A 17,730-nucleotide genomic window follows, 5' to 3' on the forward strand; every position below is an offset into this window, starting at 1 on the left:
AAGAGAGCAATATTGGGAAAACCATAGCCACCATGCTATTTTTGAAATACAAATATCGCAAGTTTGGCAATAAGAACTCAAAACTGATGGCAAATATACTAAGCAATAAAAGGACAAATAATAACATAGGTGTTAGGACCAGAAAAGGAGAAAGGGTAATAGATGGGTTAGAAAAGAATCACAGTGTAATATAAGACAGAGCTAGCTATTGCTCCTGGAGAAATTAAATATTTGTGGGTCAAAATACTTTTAAAAACCCCTCTCAAAATGGCAAAAAATGAACTTTAGAGTGGAATTACAACAAATTAGATAAGATCTTAAATCTGCTGAAAGAATAACTTGCCCTGGCTGGGTCTCATAGCAGCCATTAAAAAGTCAGCTGTTCTGAAAAAAGAATGAACCTTTATTGTTCAAAGCCATAGGCCATCACAATGCAAAAACACACACAAGATAAAATTCAATAAAAACCAATTTAAAAGCAGTACACAAACAATAGTTAAAACGACACATTTGCATCTCACTTCGCCGCAGATTCCTTCCCCCTAGGTTTATAAGAGGGTACAGTATGATGCCTGGTTCTTAATTTTCTGGCAGCCAGGGCAAATTTTGCCACCTGTGTGGTAACATATACATTGTTGCCTACAAGCAATATACAAATCTGATCGAAGGGGGGGGTCTGTTTGACAGAAAACAAAGAATATGGTGGAGAAATTTATATCTTGGGGGCTCATACAAATGGCAGCGAAGTAAATAGTGTTCAATATCCTCAACTTCGCCAGACTCACAGATGCAGAGTCCTAAGTGAGGTGTGGTATTGTCAGACCTCTCCTTCAGATAAGCAGAGGTCATGCACTGGAGTCTTAAAGCTGTGAATGATTTTCTTAAAGGAGCCACAGTAAGCCTTGTAAAGTATTGCTCCAGACCAAATGTTGTCTTACATAACGGATACCAAACTAGGTACAACATTTGGGTGATGCTATATGAATCTCACCTCTGAGAATATAGATGGATTCTTTCTTTGAACAGCTGTTTAACTTTCTTAGAAGAGTAGGCAGGTAAAACTCCTGTGCTAAACCCATAAGTATGTAGGATATCAGAATTTACCCAAGAACTTTGTGTTGGAATTTGCAGTTGTACCTAGAAACATTTTTTTGGCAGGCGGGAATCATGCATACAAGAGAGCTTCAGCCAGTATAGGGCAAGCGCAAGATGAGTACTGTTCTGAAACTGCTTTTCCCCTTTCAAATTATACCAATAAGAATTTCAGCAAAAGCCTTCACAGGTGGTAAAAGCTCTTTTAATGATTTTGTGCATAAAAACAAAAGAGCAAGACTTAGTAGGAACATACTGCATGGGACAACGCATTGAGGGGCCTTGGGATGCGAAAACTACACATCTTTAATGAAGCATTTCGACTGAGACATCTTGTCCCTCCCAAATACAGACTCAAACAAACAAACCATGGGCCCAGATTCAGTTAGAAGAGCCACGCTTTATACTAACTCTGCTAAACAAATTAACTAATACTAATTAACTAACTAAACAGAATCAGAAACTAATATTCAAATCTCTACTAATTTGGAAGCAGTAGGCCAAGAAACTGGTGTCAGGGATATCACCAAAATTAAATAATATATTAGTCACACAGAAAAAACCAAACTCAGCTGACATAAAAAAAAGATTTTGGAAAATAAAATTTTCTTGTGCCAAAGAGAGATAAGGGTGGTGCTAGGCAAGCTTTTCTATAGGCATGCTAAAGCTGAGAAGGGCCACTCATTAGTTGCCACATGCCTAACATCAGAAGCTGGGGGCTCCTGGACATAGGTTTCTGTTGATCTTAGTTCACAGGCAGGTAGTCATGGAAGAAAGTAGTTCTTCGGGTGCCCAGACCTTAACCTGAAATGGACTTTAAAGCGGGTCTGTTGGCAGTGATCCTGGGGACTGCACATGCAGAGGCGCACATGCTTGAGATCATTGGGGTTGGGAGAGGTTGTTTTGGGGTTTGATGAGGGACATGGAGACTAAACACTCCCTCATCCCACCCACTGAAACCCTGCCATTGGTGTCACAGAAACAATGGTGTTAGCTGCTTCTTAGTCACTGGGCAGGGGAAAGAGGACACTTTAACTTCCTCTCCCTCACGACCCCAACCAGCATTGCTGCTTCCATGTCAGTGGTAGTGCAAAAGCAGCATTGCAGATCGGGGGTGGGGGAATGCAGCAGTGGGGACCACGGGGGCTGCACAACCTGCATCTGGGGGCCGCATGCGGGCCACAGGTTTGGGTGCCCTTGCTTTAAAGGTAAGCACCAGCACTTAGAATTGGATCAGAAACAAATCACTAGCTGGTGAAGGTGTTTTATAACTGCCACCACACATTATGGTTCATAATGCAGCGTTTAGAATGCTAACTGAAGTTTGTAGACATAAGTTTACATAAAAAGTAATGTATCTGGAGTTACCAGACCGCAGATAACTATGGCTTGGCTATCTCTGTCCAGGAGGGTTCACACAAGCTGCTTTCATTAATTCAGAGCATTTTTATCTCTTCAGTCTAAATGGCTCCCATAGCAACTTACATATCAGAAATAAGACAATCCCTGCCTGCAAGCTTACAGTCTAAAAGACATGAAACAAAAGGGGTTGAGAGGGAGGAGGGAAAAAAGCTAACTAGATTCTTAGCTACAAAGCTCAGCAAGTCATGGAGTTGGATCTAAGCACAATGGAAGAGCTGAAGTACATTCTCCTTCTGATGGCCTCAACATTAGCATTTGGCAGCAGGAGGGAGTGGGGCTCTCAGCTGGAGGTGAATCCAGGCACTTGCCATAGAGGCCGTTACTTGGGCCTCTAGCAACAAGGCTGTATCGATCAGCACCCCTAACTGCAGACCTGATCCTTTAGGGAAGAGCAGCCCCATCCAGAACAGATTGAACACCACCTCATTTGTCAGACAAACCTCCCACCAGCAGTACTTCCATCTTGTCAGGATTGAACTTCAGTTTACATGGGTGCCTGCAGAAGGGAATCCTAAATGTATTTATTTTAATGTGCGCAGACGCAAACACATCCAGCTAGTCTACAAGAGGTTTAGAGTGCTCTCTGAGACCACTCCTGTTGAGAGTGGCTGCCAGACTCAGATTCTCTGCACTTTTCTGGAGGAGAGCCTTCCTGGGCCAGCAGGCAGCTCAGATGAATTCTGCTTGTTCTGATCCAGTGATGCTGCTTACACAAATGTTACAAGATTTGGAAAACCTGGAATACAATAATAATACAAACAAAGGAGTTGTGGTGCCTTTTTGTGATCAGGGGAGAGGAGCTTGGGGGTGCTGCTGGACCCAGCCCTGATTTTTGAGGGGCAGGTGGCAGCAGTGGCCAAGAATAGAAACCAAAAGCGCTGACAGGGTTCTCAGGAAATGGGCAGCAAAAATCCTTTTCTTGGCAAACAGACTTAGGGCACAATCCTATGGGATGCGGCTTGTGTACTTGTAAGCCTCCGGACTTGGAGGCTTATGAGTATCCTATGCAGAGTGGGAGGCAATTTGTGCTTCCTGCTCTGCATTTAAGGTAGACCGGCAATTTTGCCCATTAAGCGGAGGCTTCGGGGAGGGGGAGGGAAGGAGGCTGGGGATGGGTGGAGATACCTCGTAGCCCCATGTCTCCAGTCCCCTCCCCTCTTTGCCTCTGGGAATGCCCCCTTTCACCCCCTACAAGCTTGTGTTTTTGAGCTCATAGCAGCGTCCAGTGCAGTTCTTTCTGTGCTGGCTGTGGGGGGGAAGGGGTGGGGAGCGTGGTTTCCTGGCTCTGAGCTTGGAGCCAAGAAACTGAAATATCCTGTGTCCCCCAGACACTGTCTAGGGAGCATAGGATTGCTCTCCCTGTGCTACTGTTTGATGGTTCAAGGTCGAAGGAAAGGCACAAGGCTTTCCTACATGAGGTTGCTAGAGAGAGAAAGCAAAGAAGCAGAGCTCTTTCAGTTTGTTTAGCTATGGATATCTGCAACTACTTCAAAAAGCAGAAGACAGTGAGCCCTAGACACATGCTGAAGATGCAACTTCATCAGATATCAAGTGAGTAGAACTCAATATTTCTGCCTCAAAAGAGACAGCAAATACCCAGGTACAGGCAGGGGCAGGGCATGAGAACACCCCAACTGAAAATACTGAGGCAGCTACCAGTACTGTACAGCTTGAATGAAAGGAAAAGCAGGATATAGAGAACTACATATCAAAAGCAAATCCTCTATCCGATGTGTTAAAATTTGAGCTGCTTACGCAATGCTAGATCCCCACAGAAAGTTATGAATTCAGGCATGTTAGTATGGGTACAAGAGCATTTTGCTTTGCATACTCTGCTGTTTTGAAAGGACCTATGTGTTGTTGTTGCATTTTAGCCAATAGTACGAGGGGTACGGGGTACATTCATTCCCAAAATTTGTACCAAGTACAAAGACTTCAATGAAGCTGCAAGAGAGCACTCCAAAAGTAGATGGCATAGTGGTTCACATGAAGATGCTTCTAACTTCCTTTCTGTCATGAACAGGAAAAAGGGTGCCAATTGAACAGCAAACTAATAAGTCATGTGCAAGAGTTATAGAGGAAAATAAACAAACTGTACACTATAACATCAACCGTTGTGTATTGTGGGTCACATGACCTTGCTCTTTGTAGTAAGACCAGTACCATAGGTAACGTGACAGACCTTTTACAGTTTTGTGTTGAGGCAGGGGATGAAATGTTTTTTAAAAAATGGAAACTGGGGCAGGCAATGCTAAGTATACATCTGCAAAAATGCAGAATAAGTTAATAAAATTGTGTGGCCAAATTTGGAGGGAAGATATTGTTGTGAAGGCTAACACTTCCATGAGATTCTCAGTTTTAACAGATGAAACAGCAGTTATTCCTGGCACAGAATAACTGTCTCTAGAGTGGCCAGGTAGCCGGCCACATGGGCGGCCAATCAGTCAATCAATCAATCAATGTTAGATTTATGGAAGAGATGGGAATGCATGAGGAATTCCTTGGGTTCATTTCAGTCTCAGACCAAACTGCAGTACATATAGCCAACACAATCATGTCTGCTTGTTCTGATTCTGGATTCGATATCATTAAGTTAGTTGGACAAGATACAATGGTTGTTCAACTGTGGCAGGAAAAGTTGGTAGGGTTCAAGCTCACATCAGGGCGATCTATCCTCAGGTAGCCTTTGTCTGCTGCTCATCCCATTGACAATCTCACTATAAATGATCTGAACAATGTAAGTGATGTACGTAATACAGTTGGCACAATTAAAGCCATCATAAAAATTTTCCATGAGAGCATCCAAAGACAATATCTAGTATCATAGAATCATAGAATAGTGGGGTTTGTAGGGGCCTATAAGACCATCGACTCCAACCCCCTCCTAAATGCAGGAATCCAAGTCAGAGCATCCCTGACAGACGGCTGCCCAGCTTCATCTTGAATGCCTCCACTGTGGGAGAACCCACCACCTCCCTAGATAATTGGTTCCATTTTTGTATTGCTCTAACAGTGAGCACATTTTTCCTGATGTTCAGCTGGAATCTGGCTTCCCGTAACTTGAGCCCATTATTCCGTGTCCTGCACTCTGGGATGATGGAGAAGAGATCCTGGCCTTCTTCTCTGTGACAACCTTTCCAGTACTTGCAGAGCGCTATCATAACTCCCTCAGTCTTCTCTTCACAAGGCTAAACATGCCCAGTTCTTTCAGTCTCTCTTCATAGGGTTTTGTTTCCAGTTCTCTGATCATCTTTGTTGCCCTCCTCTGAACCCTCTCCAGTTTGTCTGCATCCTTCTTAAAGTGTGGTGCCCAGAAGTGGACACAGTACTTCAGATGAGGCCTAACCAGTGCTGAGTAGAGGGGAACTAGTACTTCTTGGGATTTGGAAGCTATACTTCTATGAATGCAGCCCAAAATAGCATTTGCCTTTTTTGCAGCCACATCACATTGCTGGGTCCTATTCAGCTTGCGATCTACAACAATTCCAAGATCCTTCTCGCTTGTAGTGTTGTTGAGCCAAGTATCGCCCATCTTGTAACTGTGCATTTGGTTTCTTTTTCCTAGGTGCAGAACTTGGCATTTATCCCTAGTAAATGTCATTCTGTTGTTTTCTGCCCAGCACTCCAGCCTATCAAGATCACTTTGAATTTTGTTTCTGTCTTCCAGGGTAATAGCTATCCTGCCCAATTTTGTGTCATCTGCAAATTTGATCAGCATTCCCTGCACCACCTCCTCCAAGTCATTAACACAAATGTTGAAGAGCACTGGGCCCAGGACTGAGCCCTGCAGTACCCCGCTTGTTACCTCTCCCCAGTTTGAGAAGATCCCATTGATAAGCACTCTTTGAATCCGATTCTGTAGCCAACTGTGCATCCACCTGATCGTTGTTTCATCTAGCCCACTTTTAGCTAGTTTGCTTATCAGGAGATCATGGGGCACATTGTCAAAAGCTTTGCTGAAGTCAAGGTATATTATGTCCACAGCATTCCTACAGTCCACAAGGGAGGTGACGTGATCAAAAAATCCCAGGATTGATATCAGACTGACTGGTCTGTAGTTCCCAGGTTCCTCCTTTGTACCATTTTTGAAGATAGGGACAACGTTAGCCCTCCTCCAGTCATCTGGCACTTCACCCGTCCTCCATGATTTGTCAAAGAGAATAGACAGTGGTTCTGAGAGTTCTTCTGCCACTTCCTTCATTAGGATGCAGTTCATCTGGCCCTGGAGATTTGAACTCCTTCAAAGTAATTAGGTGTTCCTTGACCATATGCCTATCAATCCCAAGCTTCAATCCTGCCCCTTCAGCCTGTACTTCGCCTTTGCCAGGGGGCTCATAGACACTCTTTTGGGAGAAGACTGAGCCAAAGTAGGAACTGAGCACCTCTGCCTTTGTCATCTATTATCACTTTGCCATCCTTATTGAATAGCTGAACCATCATTGCTTTCCTCTGTCTTTTACTATGCACGTATCTGAAGAAAACCTTTTTTTTGCTTTTAGAATATCTCGCTAACCTCAGCCCATTCTCAGCTTTAGCCTTCCTGACGCCATCCCCGCAATTCTGTGCTACCTGCCTGTACTCTTCCTTTGTAGCTTGGCCTTTCTTCCACTTCCTATATGTGTCCTTTTTTGTTTTCAGGTCATCTCTAAGCTTTTTGTGAAGCCACATTGGCTTCTTCTGTTGTCTTCCACCTTCTTGTTGGAATGGTTTGTAATTGTGCCTTGAGAATTTCCTTTGTTAAAAGCTCCCACCCATCTTGGACTCCTTTTCTCGTGAGAGTTGCTTGCCATGGGACCTTACCTGTCATTGTTCTGAGTTTATTAACATCGGCTTTCCTAAAAACCAGGGTACGCATTTGACTACACTCAGCTTTTGCTTCCTTTAGAACCAAAAACTCAAGTATAACATGGTCACTTTCCCCCAGGGTTTCCGTAACTGCTACTTTATCTACTAAGTCATCTCTGTTGGTTAGGGTCAAGTCAAGGATAGCCGATCCTCTAGTTCCTTCTTCTACTTTCTGTAGGAGGAAGTTATCAGCAACCCAAGTCAGGATTTTCTTGGAGGGGCCATGTTTTGCAGAATGTGTCTCCCAACAAATATCGGGGAAATTGAAGTCCCCCGTTACTACTACATCATGCTTCCTTGAAACATTGGCTCTTTGCTTTTCAAAAGTTTCATCATTGTCTTCTCCTTGATTGGGTGGCCGGTAGTAGACTCTGACCACCATGGTCATTTTATTCTTTGCTCCACTTCTTTTAACCCAGATGCTCATGATGGGGCTACCAAGATCATCCTCCTGTATTTTTGTGCAGAGATAGGTATTTTTAATATAAAGTGCAACCCCACCTCCCTTTCTGTTCCTCCTGTTCTTTTTGAACAAGTTGTATGCTTCAGTTGCTTTATTCCAGTCATGAAAATCATCCCACCAAGTCTCAGTTACACTGATCAAGTCATGATTTCCCACCTATATTAAGAGTTCAAGTTTGTTCTGTTTGTTTCCCATGCTCTGGGCATTAGACTATAGACATCAAAGACCTTGTGCTTTATAGTCTGGCTTTCTTCCTACATGTTTGTGAAGACTATAATTGGGCGCTATTAGAGCTGTTCTCTCCATTGTGGTGCATGAGCCCTTGTCCGTTGTTACCCCCAACTTTGCATCTCCCTTCCCCGTAGGATTCATTTTAAAGCCCTCCGGATGCAGTTCTTCCTGCTGTGGCCAAACACATTCTTCCCAGCCTTAGTGAGGTGCAACCCGTCCCTTGCCAACAGTCCATCTTCCAGGAAGTATAGCCCATGGTCCCAGAATCCAAATCTCTCTCATCGACACCACCTTCGTAGCCAGTCATTCACCTGGAGTATTTTCCTTTCCCTTTCTGTTCCTCTTCTAACTACTGGAAGGATGGATGAGAAAACCTTCTGGGCCCCAAAGTTCTGGAATTTTCTTCCCAAAGCTTCAGTTCTGGCATGATTTCTTTGTAGCTCCGCTTGGCGGTATCATTTTTTTCCCACATGGATGAGGCGCAAGGGATACATGTCAGTGGGCTTTATGAGTGCAGGCAACCTTTCAGTCACATCTCTAATCCATCCTCCAGGAGACAGCATGCCTGGCGAGTCCATGGGTCTTCGCGACATACTTGGGTTTTGATCCCATGCAGCAAGGAGTCCCCCACCACTCCTCCTCTTCTCTTCTTGTTGTTGTAGGCTTTGGTTTCATCACCTCTTCTTGACTGACCTTCAGCCTCTTGCTCACTCTCATGCAGGTTCCCCTGTAATTCTTCCTCTGCAGGCTGTCCTCCAGTCTCATCCTCAAGTACCTGGAAATGGTTCCATAGCTCCACTGCTTCCACTGGTGCAGATTGCCTTCTAGTTCTTCTGCTCCTAACTGTCAACCTTTTCCAAGGAGTATCCTCTACTTCATTTTTCCTCGCTTCAGCATTTTCCTCTTTTGCCTCAGCTTGCTGTTGCTCTTCTAGCTCCTGTACTTCGCTTTGCTGCTGTAGTTCCACCGTTCTGTCCAAGAACTCTTTGTCTTCTCTTATTCCCTGGAAGGTTGACAGGTTGCTGCTCCAGTCCTCTTACTTTTTCTTCCAGCAATGTGATCAACTTGCATTTGTTGCACGTTTAGGCCATGTTGTTCTCAGGCAAGAAAACAAACACTGGACACACCTTGCAGGTCACCACCACTGGAGAGTCTTGTCCTTCCATAGTCTCTTTTCCCTTTTTGTGTCTAGCCTTCTGATCTAGAGTAGGCTGTGCTTGGTCCTCTACTCACTAGAGGTTAACAACAGAGTCCCGCTGGTATGGAAGTGTGTCTTACAAGAAAAATAAATTGTTAAAAAATGTTTTTTAAAAAATGTTAGGGGCCTCCCCCTTGACCTCCCCTGCCAAACTCCCCTGGCGAACTCCTGTTTTCTCTCCCTGTTTGCTCACTCTGGTCGCTCGCTCTCTGGGAGCTTGCTTGCTTCTATAGCCCCTATACCGGCTGGAGCAGCTTCCTCTGCTCTGAGGCAGGAAACAGACTGAAACTTCCTGCCCACACAGCTGCTGGGAGTACTCAGGCCACACCCCAATTCAATTGGAGCTCTCAGGAGCACCTGGTGATCTCACAGCCACTCAGAAGGGAAAGGACAGCCCCCTGGGCTTTCTCCAGCCCATTTACCTTTTTGCCTTTGTCTCCTCTTCCACATACCCAACATCCCAGTGTTATGTGAAACATGGTGGACTCAAAAATACAAGAGTATCCATTAGTTTGCATAAAATTGCACAAATATTGTCTCTCAGCTCAAGCAGTTAGCAGGATCCAAGTCAATGCAACGTTTGTACCAGTTGTGAGCATTACAGACATCAACTTTTATTGTTTGTCTTGTGATCATAAACATTTTTTTTATGCTAGAGCCAGTCACTCTAGCTCTGCAGTCTGAGAAGTTAGATGCAATGAAAATGAAAGCACATGTACAAGAGTTGTGAATAATGGAACAATACAGAGAAGCTAGAGGGGAGACCTTTAGCACAATAATAGAGAACTGTAAGAAACTGGCAGATGAAGTGGATGTAGAACGTTAAGCACGTAGACAAACCATACTTCAGAAAAACTGTGCCTGTCATCCCAATCAATTCACAGAAGAGTCCTAGCAGCGGTCCATCTACATTCCCTATCTGGATTTGCTTATTACCTCACTGAGCATTTGTTTCAGTGATGAAAACCAACCTGCTTACAGTTTGCTGAGACTGCATCCATCTCAGATGTATCAGACTGAAGAAAAAGACCTTCAAGCCCATGTCAATTCTATTCAGGAACTTTTACAAATTTGAAAATTTTGGGGATAATTCTTTTACCTAGTATGAGTTGTGGGCAAAAAGACATACCAAAGAAATACACCCACCATTGTTCCCTGCTATTAAAATGGCCAACCTTACAGCACTTTCCCTCCCGTTTACAACATGAACAATTGAATTTAGCAGCCTCTTTAGCATTTTGTGCAGGGTGAAGGCATGGCTGTGTTCAACAGTGATTGAAGATCAGTTATCTGGCTTGTATTTGTTGAGTGTCCATAGAGAAAAGTTGAAGACATATCCCAAGGAGAAATTTATAAAAAGTTATTGACCATTTTGGCCAAGACCCTCGAAGACTCCAGTTTTTGTTTAAAGAATGATCCACTTTGTATTATATTTTCCTTTATGTTATGGACAGACAAGCATTAACAAAGATGTCTGACAGGTTTCAGACCTTGTGTCTGGCATTCACCACAGCAAAGCAGATTCTGTGTTAAAGGTGTGAAATTCAGGTAGGGTTTTAAAAAAAATTTAGTTCAGAGTCCTGCAGTATTGCTGTTCAGTGGACAAATTGAAGCTGTATGTCTTTCTAGTGCTTTACTCTGTAATTGTTAAATGGACAAATAAAGCAATTTGTTAGAAGGTAGTTCTGAAATGTATAATCCCATACAATACAGTAAATCACCAGTGGGCACAGCCCACCATTGTTTCTCATTGCTTCTCTTCAACACTGTGTAGTTACAAGTCATAGACCTTGTCCCCGTCCCCTAGAATTATTTCTGTAGACACCCTTGTCAGTTTATTATCCCTCATCTAGTCCGTTACTGATCTCAGACACCAATTCAGCAGTTCCACAGCCTCACGTCAATCAGATGAAAAGGGGAAGTAGAGCTTGGTGCCATCAGTGAATGGTGCCTTACTCAGTAATTTCATATAAATGTTAAATAGCACAGGGAATAAGATAGAACCCTGCAAAACCTAATAGTGTTAAAGCTCTGGGGCGAAATAGAAGTCCCCCAGCACCACCTTCTGGAATCAGTCCTCCAGTAGGGGCAGAACCACCAAAACACTGTGCCCCAAGATCCCAAGCCAGACAGCATGTTTAGGATACTTTAGTCAATGCTACTGAAAGCTGTCAAGAGGTCCACCACCCAAGGCATCTCTGCATTCAGCTGAGTGTCTAGAGAGACAAGCACCAGCCATGCCAACAGAAAACTTGTCAGGGGTCCTCAGAAATCCCTTAGATTCCATCCATCTGAGGAGACAGAGCCACTGCCAACCTAAACCTCCAGAAGTAGTGATGTGACCCACTCCCAGATCATTGTCCTCCTGCCACCCCGAGAACACCAAATCCAGTGTTTGATTTGCCATATGCTTTGGGCTAATGATGTTTTGAGAGAGCTGTAATGGTTGTTATGATGACAGTGAAGTCCTGGGTTCTATCAGACAAGGCAGCCTCAGCATGGATATTGAGGTCCCCCATCTGGATTTCCTCCACACCAGGTTTAAGACCACCACTGTCAGCTCAGGTAAAGATATTGTATAGTGTGGTGGGCAGTATAACCTCAAAATCCCTAATCTGTCCCAACTACTCAACACCACATACTAACACTCAAACCTGGAGCTCAACCAGAGAAAATGGTATTCTTGTAGGTTGCACTGCAGCAACATACACCCTTACCTGGTCACTTAGCCCCACCACTTCACAGAAAACCCATCTGAATTCTTTAAATTGTTATAGACTGGTTTGGTGTGGTTTGATTTGTTCCATCTTCAACAAAAAAGGTTGATATTTTGTATTTTGTAAATATCCAGCATTACCTATTTTATTAAGCTTTTTCAGAATATATGCTGTTTCTTTCCCCCATTTCTTTAGGTTGAACCACCCCAATGTTGTAAAAGCCTGTGAAGTGCCTAAAGAGATGAATTTCCTTGTCAATGATGTCCCACTTTTGGCTATGGAGTATTGCTCCAGAGGAGATCTCAGGAAGGTAATGCCTGCTTCTTCAACTACGTGACTGGATTGATGGATCTGTGCTTTGGATCTTGTGTCTGACTCTGTTGCTGTGCACAGTATGTAGAGCAACAGAAAATGTTCCTTATCCTTTCCAGAGGCAAGTAACATTCTTGGCAAGCTTATTTTGGACTTGTGGGGCATACCAGCTTTAGGGAGCTTGGGTAAAGTAAGCATAGAACAACCAAACTAGATGTAATGGAAGAAACCAAAGGCATCCTTTAGATCAGGCATGGGAAAACTCTCGCCCATGGGCTTGATATGGCAGGCTTCCCTATCCAGCCCTCCAGCTGCTTCTCCAGACCCTGCATCATTTCCTGGCAGAGAGAAGTTCTTACAGATGGAATGAGACCCAAGACCTTTCAAAGAGTGGTATTCAGCCAGTGTCCAATGTTCCTTGGTTTGAGTATGCATGCATCCTTAGTTCTGCATGTCCATGTTTTTGCTGTCACCCCACAACCTTTGGCTATGTGCCTTTTGATGTCTCAAATCCTGGTCTCTACAGCCAATAGAGAAGATGGGTATTCCTGTTTCTTATAAAAGTCTTATAAAAGTTGAGGCTAAGGATGTACGGATTGTGTAAAATCCATTCTGTCTGTTTCGTGGATTGTCAAGCACCTTTCATTCTGTCTTCTGCCCAGTGACAGAACTGGGTTTTTTTCTTCTGAATTTGTGCAAATTCATACATGCAAAAATGCACAAATCCCCCCATGCATGTTTCCACACTTTAGCCTATGGGGGAAATGCACATTTTGGCCATTTTTTAATTTTGCACATTTTTCTATGACAAAATGTACACAAAAATTCAGGAAAGTTAGAAAATAAGTCTGCAGAATCCACGGGTCGGATTCTGCTGCAGAATCCACGGGTCGGATTCATGGAAATTCGAAATCATTTGGTTCTGTTGTGGATTTCTCTCACATCCCTAGTTGAGGCACCTTATAGAAGTCTGTTATGGCACTAAAAAGCAAACTGAAATTCATTTACAGGGGAAAAGCTTGGGGTTTCTTTTTAGGTTTTTCAAATTGGTACTTGTGTCTGTCTTTTGTTTTCCTTCTGTATTTGTGAACTTTGTATGACCTGAGCCTGAGGGTGTGTGTGTGTCAAACATTTGTGAAAAGAAACAATTCTGTACCAAAAGAAAAAAGAACTAAAGAAGGACAAAGAAAATGGCCAGTTCCAAACCTTCCATTGTATTTCACACATATGCATACAGACACATGCTCTCGCTCTCCTTGGTTAATAGGGTTTTTTGCTGCACACATTTAAGCGAGACAGTCTCCCACGCATTGTGACAGATTAGAAAAAGGATAGGCCAAAAAGAGTAATGGAAGAAGCAGTGCGTTAATGTTATAGATTTGATTTGGAATAAAATGAAACACAGGTATTTCTCCTTGAAGCCCCGTTCAGTACTGGGACTCGTTAAATATCATGTTAGCCACCTGAGAGTTGCTTTTCCACACGTAGCTCCCATGAGGCAGGGGAAGAGTCTCCAGCCCTTTTGGCCTTTAGGCTTATGTGGAATTCTGTGGACATCAATAGCAAAATAGCTGTGTGGCTGTGGCTTATAACAGCCAAAATGGCTGTTGCTTATAACAAAGCCACGAACAGCCTTGCATGGGAAAAAAACCCAAATTAACACAGCAGAAAAAGGAAAACCTGCTACATGGGAAAAAAAGAGTATAAAAGTCGTATCAAAAACAGATCCTCTGTTTTATTTTTTATTTGCAAATATAACAAGAATAAACAAAAAAGGGAACCAAAAAAGAGAGGGGAAGAAGAAGATGTCATAAAACATATCCATACACAATCATCATTTAAATCACCCTGAAAAAGAGGGGGGAAAGAAGGATTTTACATGTCTATTTCAAATATATACATTGATATAAATAGTCCAGATATCTAAATAAGCATCCGTATGAGACTGACACCTGTAGGAGATACATTCATATTTCGCAAGAGCTGTTAGATCTTCAGTCCATTGAATGATAGGCTGTGGGTGTTTGTTCTTCCAAGCTTGAAGTATATGTCTCTTTGCAACTGTAAAGGCTTTCAGTATCCACTTTTGCTATCTATCTGTTAATCTCCACATCACAGGGATGTAGTTTAAAAGCACTTGAACATGTGCTATTATCACAGATGTTTCAAGAACAAAATGTATATAAGCAGTGACTTCCAACCAAAAAGAAGCCACTACAAAACATGCCCACATCATATGCCTCAATGAGGCATTGTCATATTACATCGCCAGTATCTGGAAGAGCTACCCAGCTTCTTCTTAACAAACCTCTGTTGTGTCCAGTATACTTGAAATGTCAATTTTTGTTGAATCGGCTTCAATTTTAAATCTACAGAAATAGTACATATAGAAGCTATGTCAGCTTTCATTGATTAGACTAGATCAATGACCATAGAGCATTCCAGCTCTCTGTTCCATTCCTCCCTGGCATTCTGAACATCTACTTTAAACATTCCAAAATACTTTTATAAACAGCTATTGTAAGCCTAGCTTTCTGTAAAGAACCAATTAATTCTTCCAACAGTGTAGGAAGCGCTGAAGCACTCATAGCTGATGGCACATATATAGACTCCAACCAACGTGAATCACTTTGGGATTTATTATAGTAAGTGGTATATAAGTATCACGAATGAATGAATGAATGAATGAATGAATGAATGCTGTAGCTGAATATACTTCCAACTAGCACTAGATGGTAAGTGATATCTAAACGGCAATAGTGAAAATGGTAAAAACTCATCATCCAATCCTATTAACTGATCTAAAGTATAAATTCCACTATCAACTCAACTCTTCCACATAAAAGGTTGTCTCTCTGTTTTCAAGACTGGATTCTCCCATAAAGTTAATTTAGTATGAGAATATGAATCAAACTGCAGCTGACAAGACATTGCATACCAAGTCTCTCTTGCTGCTTGCTAAAATGGTTAGTGAAGCCATTCCTTTCTTTTTAATATACCTAGATCCTAACACCAGCCAGAAAGAGGTGCCAAATAAGTTGACTCCAAAAAACGCATGCAGGAGTATTAAAAGAAAAAGTTGTTTTCCAGTCATTGGTATGAAATGAACAAATAAGTCTTATGATATAAACTAAGATCTGGAGAATTAAGTCCTTCCTCCTTGATTGACAACTACATCCTCTTCAGTGGAAAATGGAGAGGAGACAGCCCCCCTCCCCAACTTCCAAAATGCTGCATAAAGTTTTTGAAAATACCTTTGGGGAATGTATAAAGGAATATTACATAGTACATAAATTACCCATGGCAAGACATTCATCTTAAGTATATTAATGTTACCCCAAGTACTTAAATGATACCCATCTTTCCAAGTCGAGAGATATTTCCGCCAGAAACACACTTATATTCATTTTAACCATTTGAGAAATATCTCTAGGCATCAATATGCCAAGATATTTTATCACTTCTGGACACCAACAAAATTGTCATTTAGTATCTACTTGGGTGTCTTGATACTTCTTACAGGTATTAATTCAAACCAATTAATAGTATAACCTGAAAGTGTAACAAGGGTATCAATTAATCTTATTAATTTCGGTATAGAAGACTATAACTTACTGATGAATAACAACAAAGCATCTGTGTATAAAGCCATTTTATAGTCAACCTGCTCATGTACACAAAAATGTATCTACTCTGTCTAATTGCACATGACAAGGGTTCCAAGCACAAATCAAATATCAAAGGAAACAGGACCGCCTTGCCTTGCACCCAGCTCCAAACTTGAACAAAACTGGAAAGAATTTCATTTGTGATCACTCATGACACAGGAAAGATAGATACAATTCTAAACAATCTTAAAAATTCCTGTGGAAATCCAAATTTTTCCAAGGTCACAAACATAAACTGCTAATATAATTTGTCAAATGCTTTCTCAGCACCAAGTGAAATAAGCGCAGCCAAGTCCATTCTTTTAGAATTCAAAGCAATCAGATTTACTGCAAGTTTTAAATTATCTATTGCCTGTCTCTGGCGAATAAATCCCAGTTAATCAGGATGCACTAATGTATGTATCACATGCTGAAATCTATTAGCCAGAATTGCCATTAATATCTAGCATCCACATTGATAGAGGAAATTGGCCTATAATTTGCACAGTTGGTATGAGCTTCGCCAGGTTTCGGGATAACTGATATATAAGCATCATATAAAGAGATGGATAAAGTTCTTGATTCAAAAGCTTTACAATAAAGACAAAAAAGCCTGGAAGACAAGTCTAATAAATAAGTGTGGTTTATACCTTTCTATAGGAAAGCCATCTGGCCCCAGAGCTTTCCCATTCCTCATATTCTTGGTGACACACTTAACTTTTTCTCTCTGCTGAGGCTCTGCAAGTAGCTCCTTTTGCTGCAAATCCATTTGTGGAAGGACCAAACCTGAAAAAAAAATTTCAGATTCCTGACTCGTAGGCAACCTGTCCTCCCTATATAGTTCCTAATAATTTGTTTGATACTCTAAATTTATATCTTTTGGGGTTGTATGTATATATTATTATGGTTATCTTTGATCAATGGAATAGAATTCAATTTCTTTTTAACTGAAATAGCAGAATCTTGCCAGGCCTTTCTCCACTTTCCCAATACCTCTGATGGAGACAAGTCAGTGCAAATTCTGCTTTAGATTAATGTAGTCTATTCAATTCATCTTTAGCACATTGTAGTCTTTGACAGAGGTCTGGGGAGGGACAAGCTGCAAACTGACTTAATAAGGACCTCACTGTTTTATTCAGTTTCTCCTCTTGTCTGATCTTTTTCTTGTGAGAAGCATATGCAAATAATCCTTCCCCTCATATAAACCTTAGAAGCCTTCCATTGAATAGCACAAGACATGGTTAAACGCTCATTAATCTCAAAATATTTGTTAAATTCAGAAGCCATCTGCATTTTAAAATTACCATAATTAAGCCGTGAAACATTCATGCGCCAAGCACCAAAAGATTTAACAGAATTAGGTAATTTGATTCCTAAATGATCCAGAGCATGGTCCGAGATAGTAATTGTATCAATATCACATGCTGTCACATATCAAAATAATGGAGAAGAAACCAAAAAAGAATCTATCTAAAACAAATTTGTTGCAAAGGCAGAACAATGGTATAACCCACCCCAAAGGATGCAACATATGCCATGCATCAGTCAAACCTAAGTCAGACATATAAGCCTTCAATTTGAATGGATGACAGAGTGAAATTTGCAAGGGGGATTACTCCTGTCCAAAATTTGGTCCAGAATCTCATTAAAATCCCTACCAATTATGAGATGATCATAAGTAATAGTAGGCAAGTGATGGAGGGAGCAATCCTAAAGCCCCTAGACAGTGTCTGAGGGGACATAGGATATTTCAGATTCCCCGATCCAAGGTCGGAGACAGCACTCTGATCTCGGAGGGGGGAA

At 41.9% G+C, this 17,730-nt stretch overlaps 1 protein-coding gene across 12 annotated transcripts in view; it reads left to right on the top strand.

The window, feature by feature from the left end:
* The window catches only part of CHUK (component of inhibitor of nuclear factor kappa B kinase complex), a 153,694-nt gene that overhangs the window by 22,464 nt on the left and 113,500 nt on the right, over nt 1–17,730 (top strand). For all 12 annotated transcript variants that reach the window (XR_014789296.1, XR_014789299.1, XR_014789295.1 and 9 more), the window contains exon 3: nt 12,164–12,278. Coding sequence is in view for 3 of the 12 variants with exons in the window: in XM_084845120.1 (XP_084701246.1) it covers nt 12,164–12,278 (115 nt within the window). In the remaining 9 variants the exon portion in view is untranslated. The remainder of the gene's footprint in view (nt 1–12,163; nt 12,279–17,730) is intronic.

This window comes from Heloderma suspectum, chromosome 3 (assembly GCF_057233095.1).
Source record: "Heloderma suspectum isolate Gila_16-S chromosome 3, 16-S_ref, whole genome shotgun sequence".
Taxonomy (NCBI): Eukaryota; Metazoa; Chordata; class Lepidosauria; order Squamata; family Helodermatidae; genus Heloderma; species Heloderma suspectum.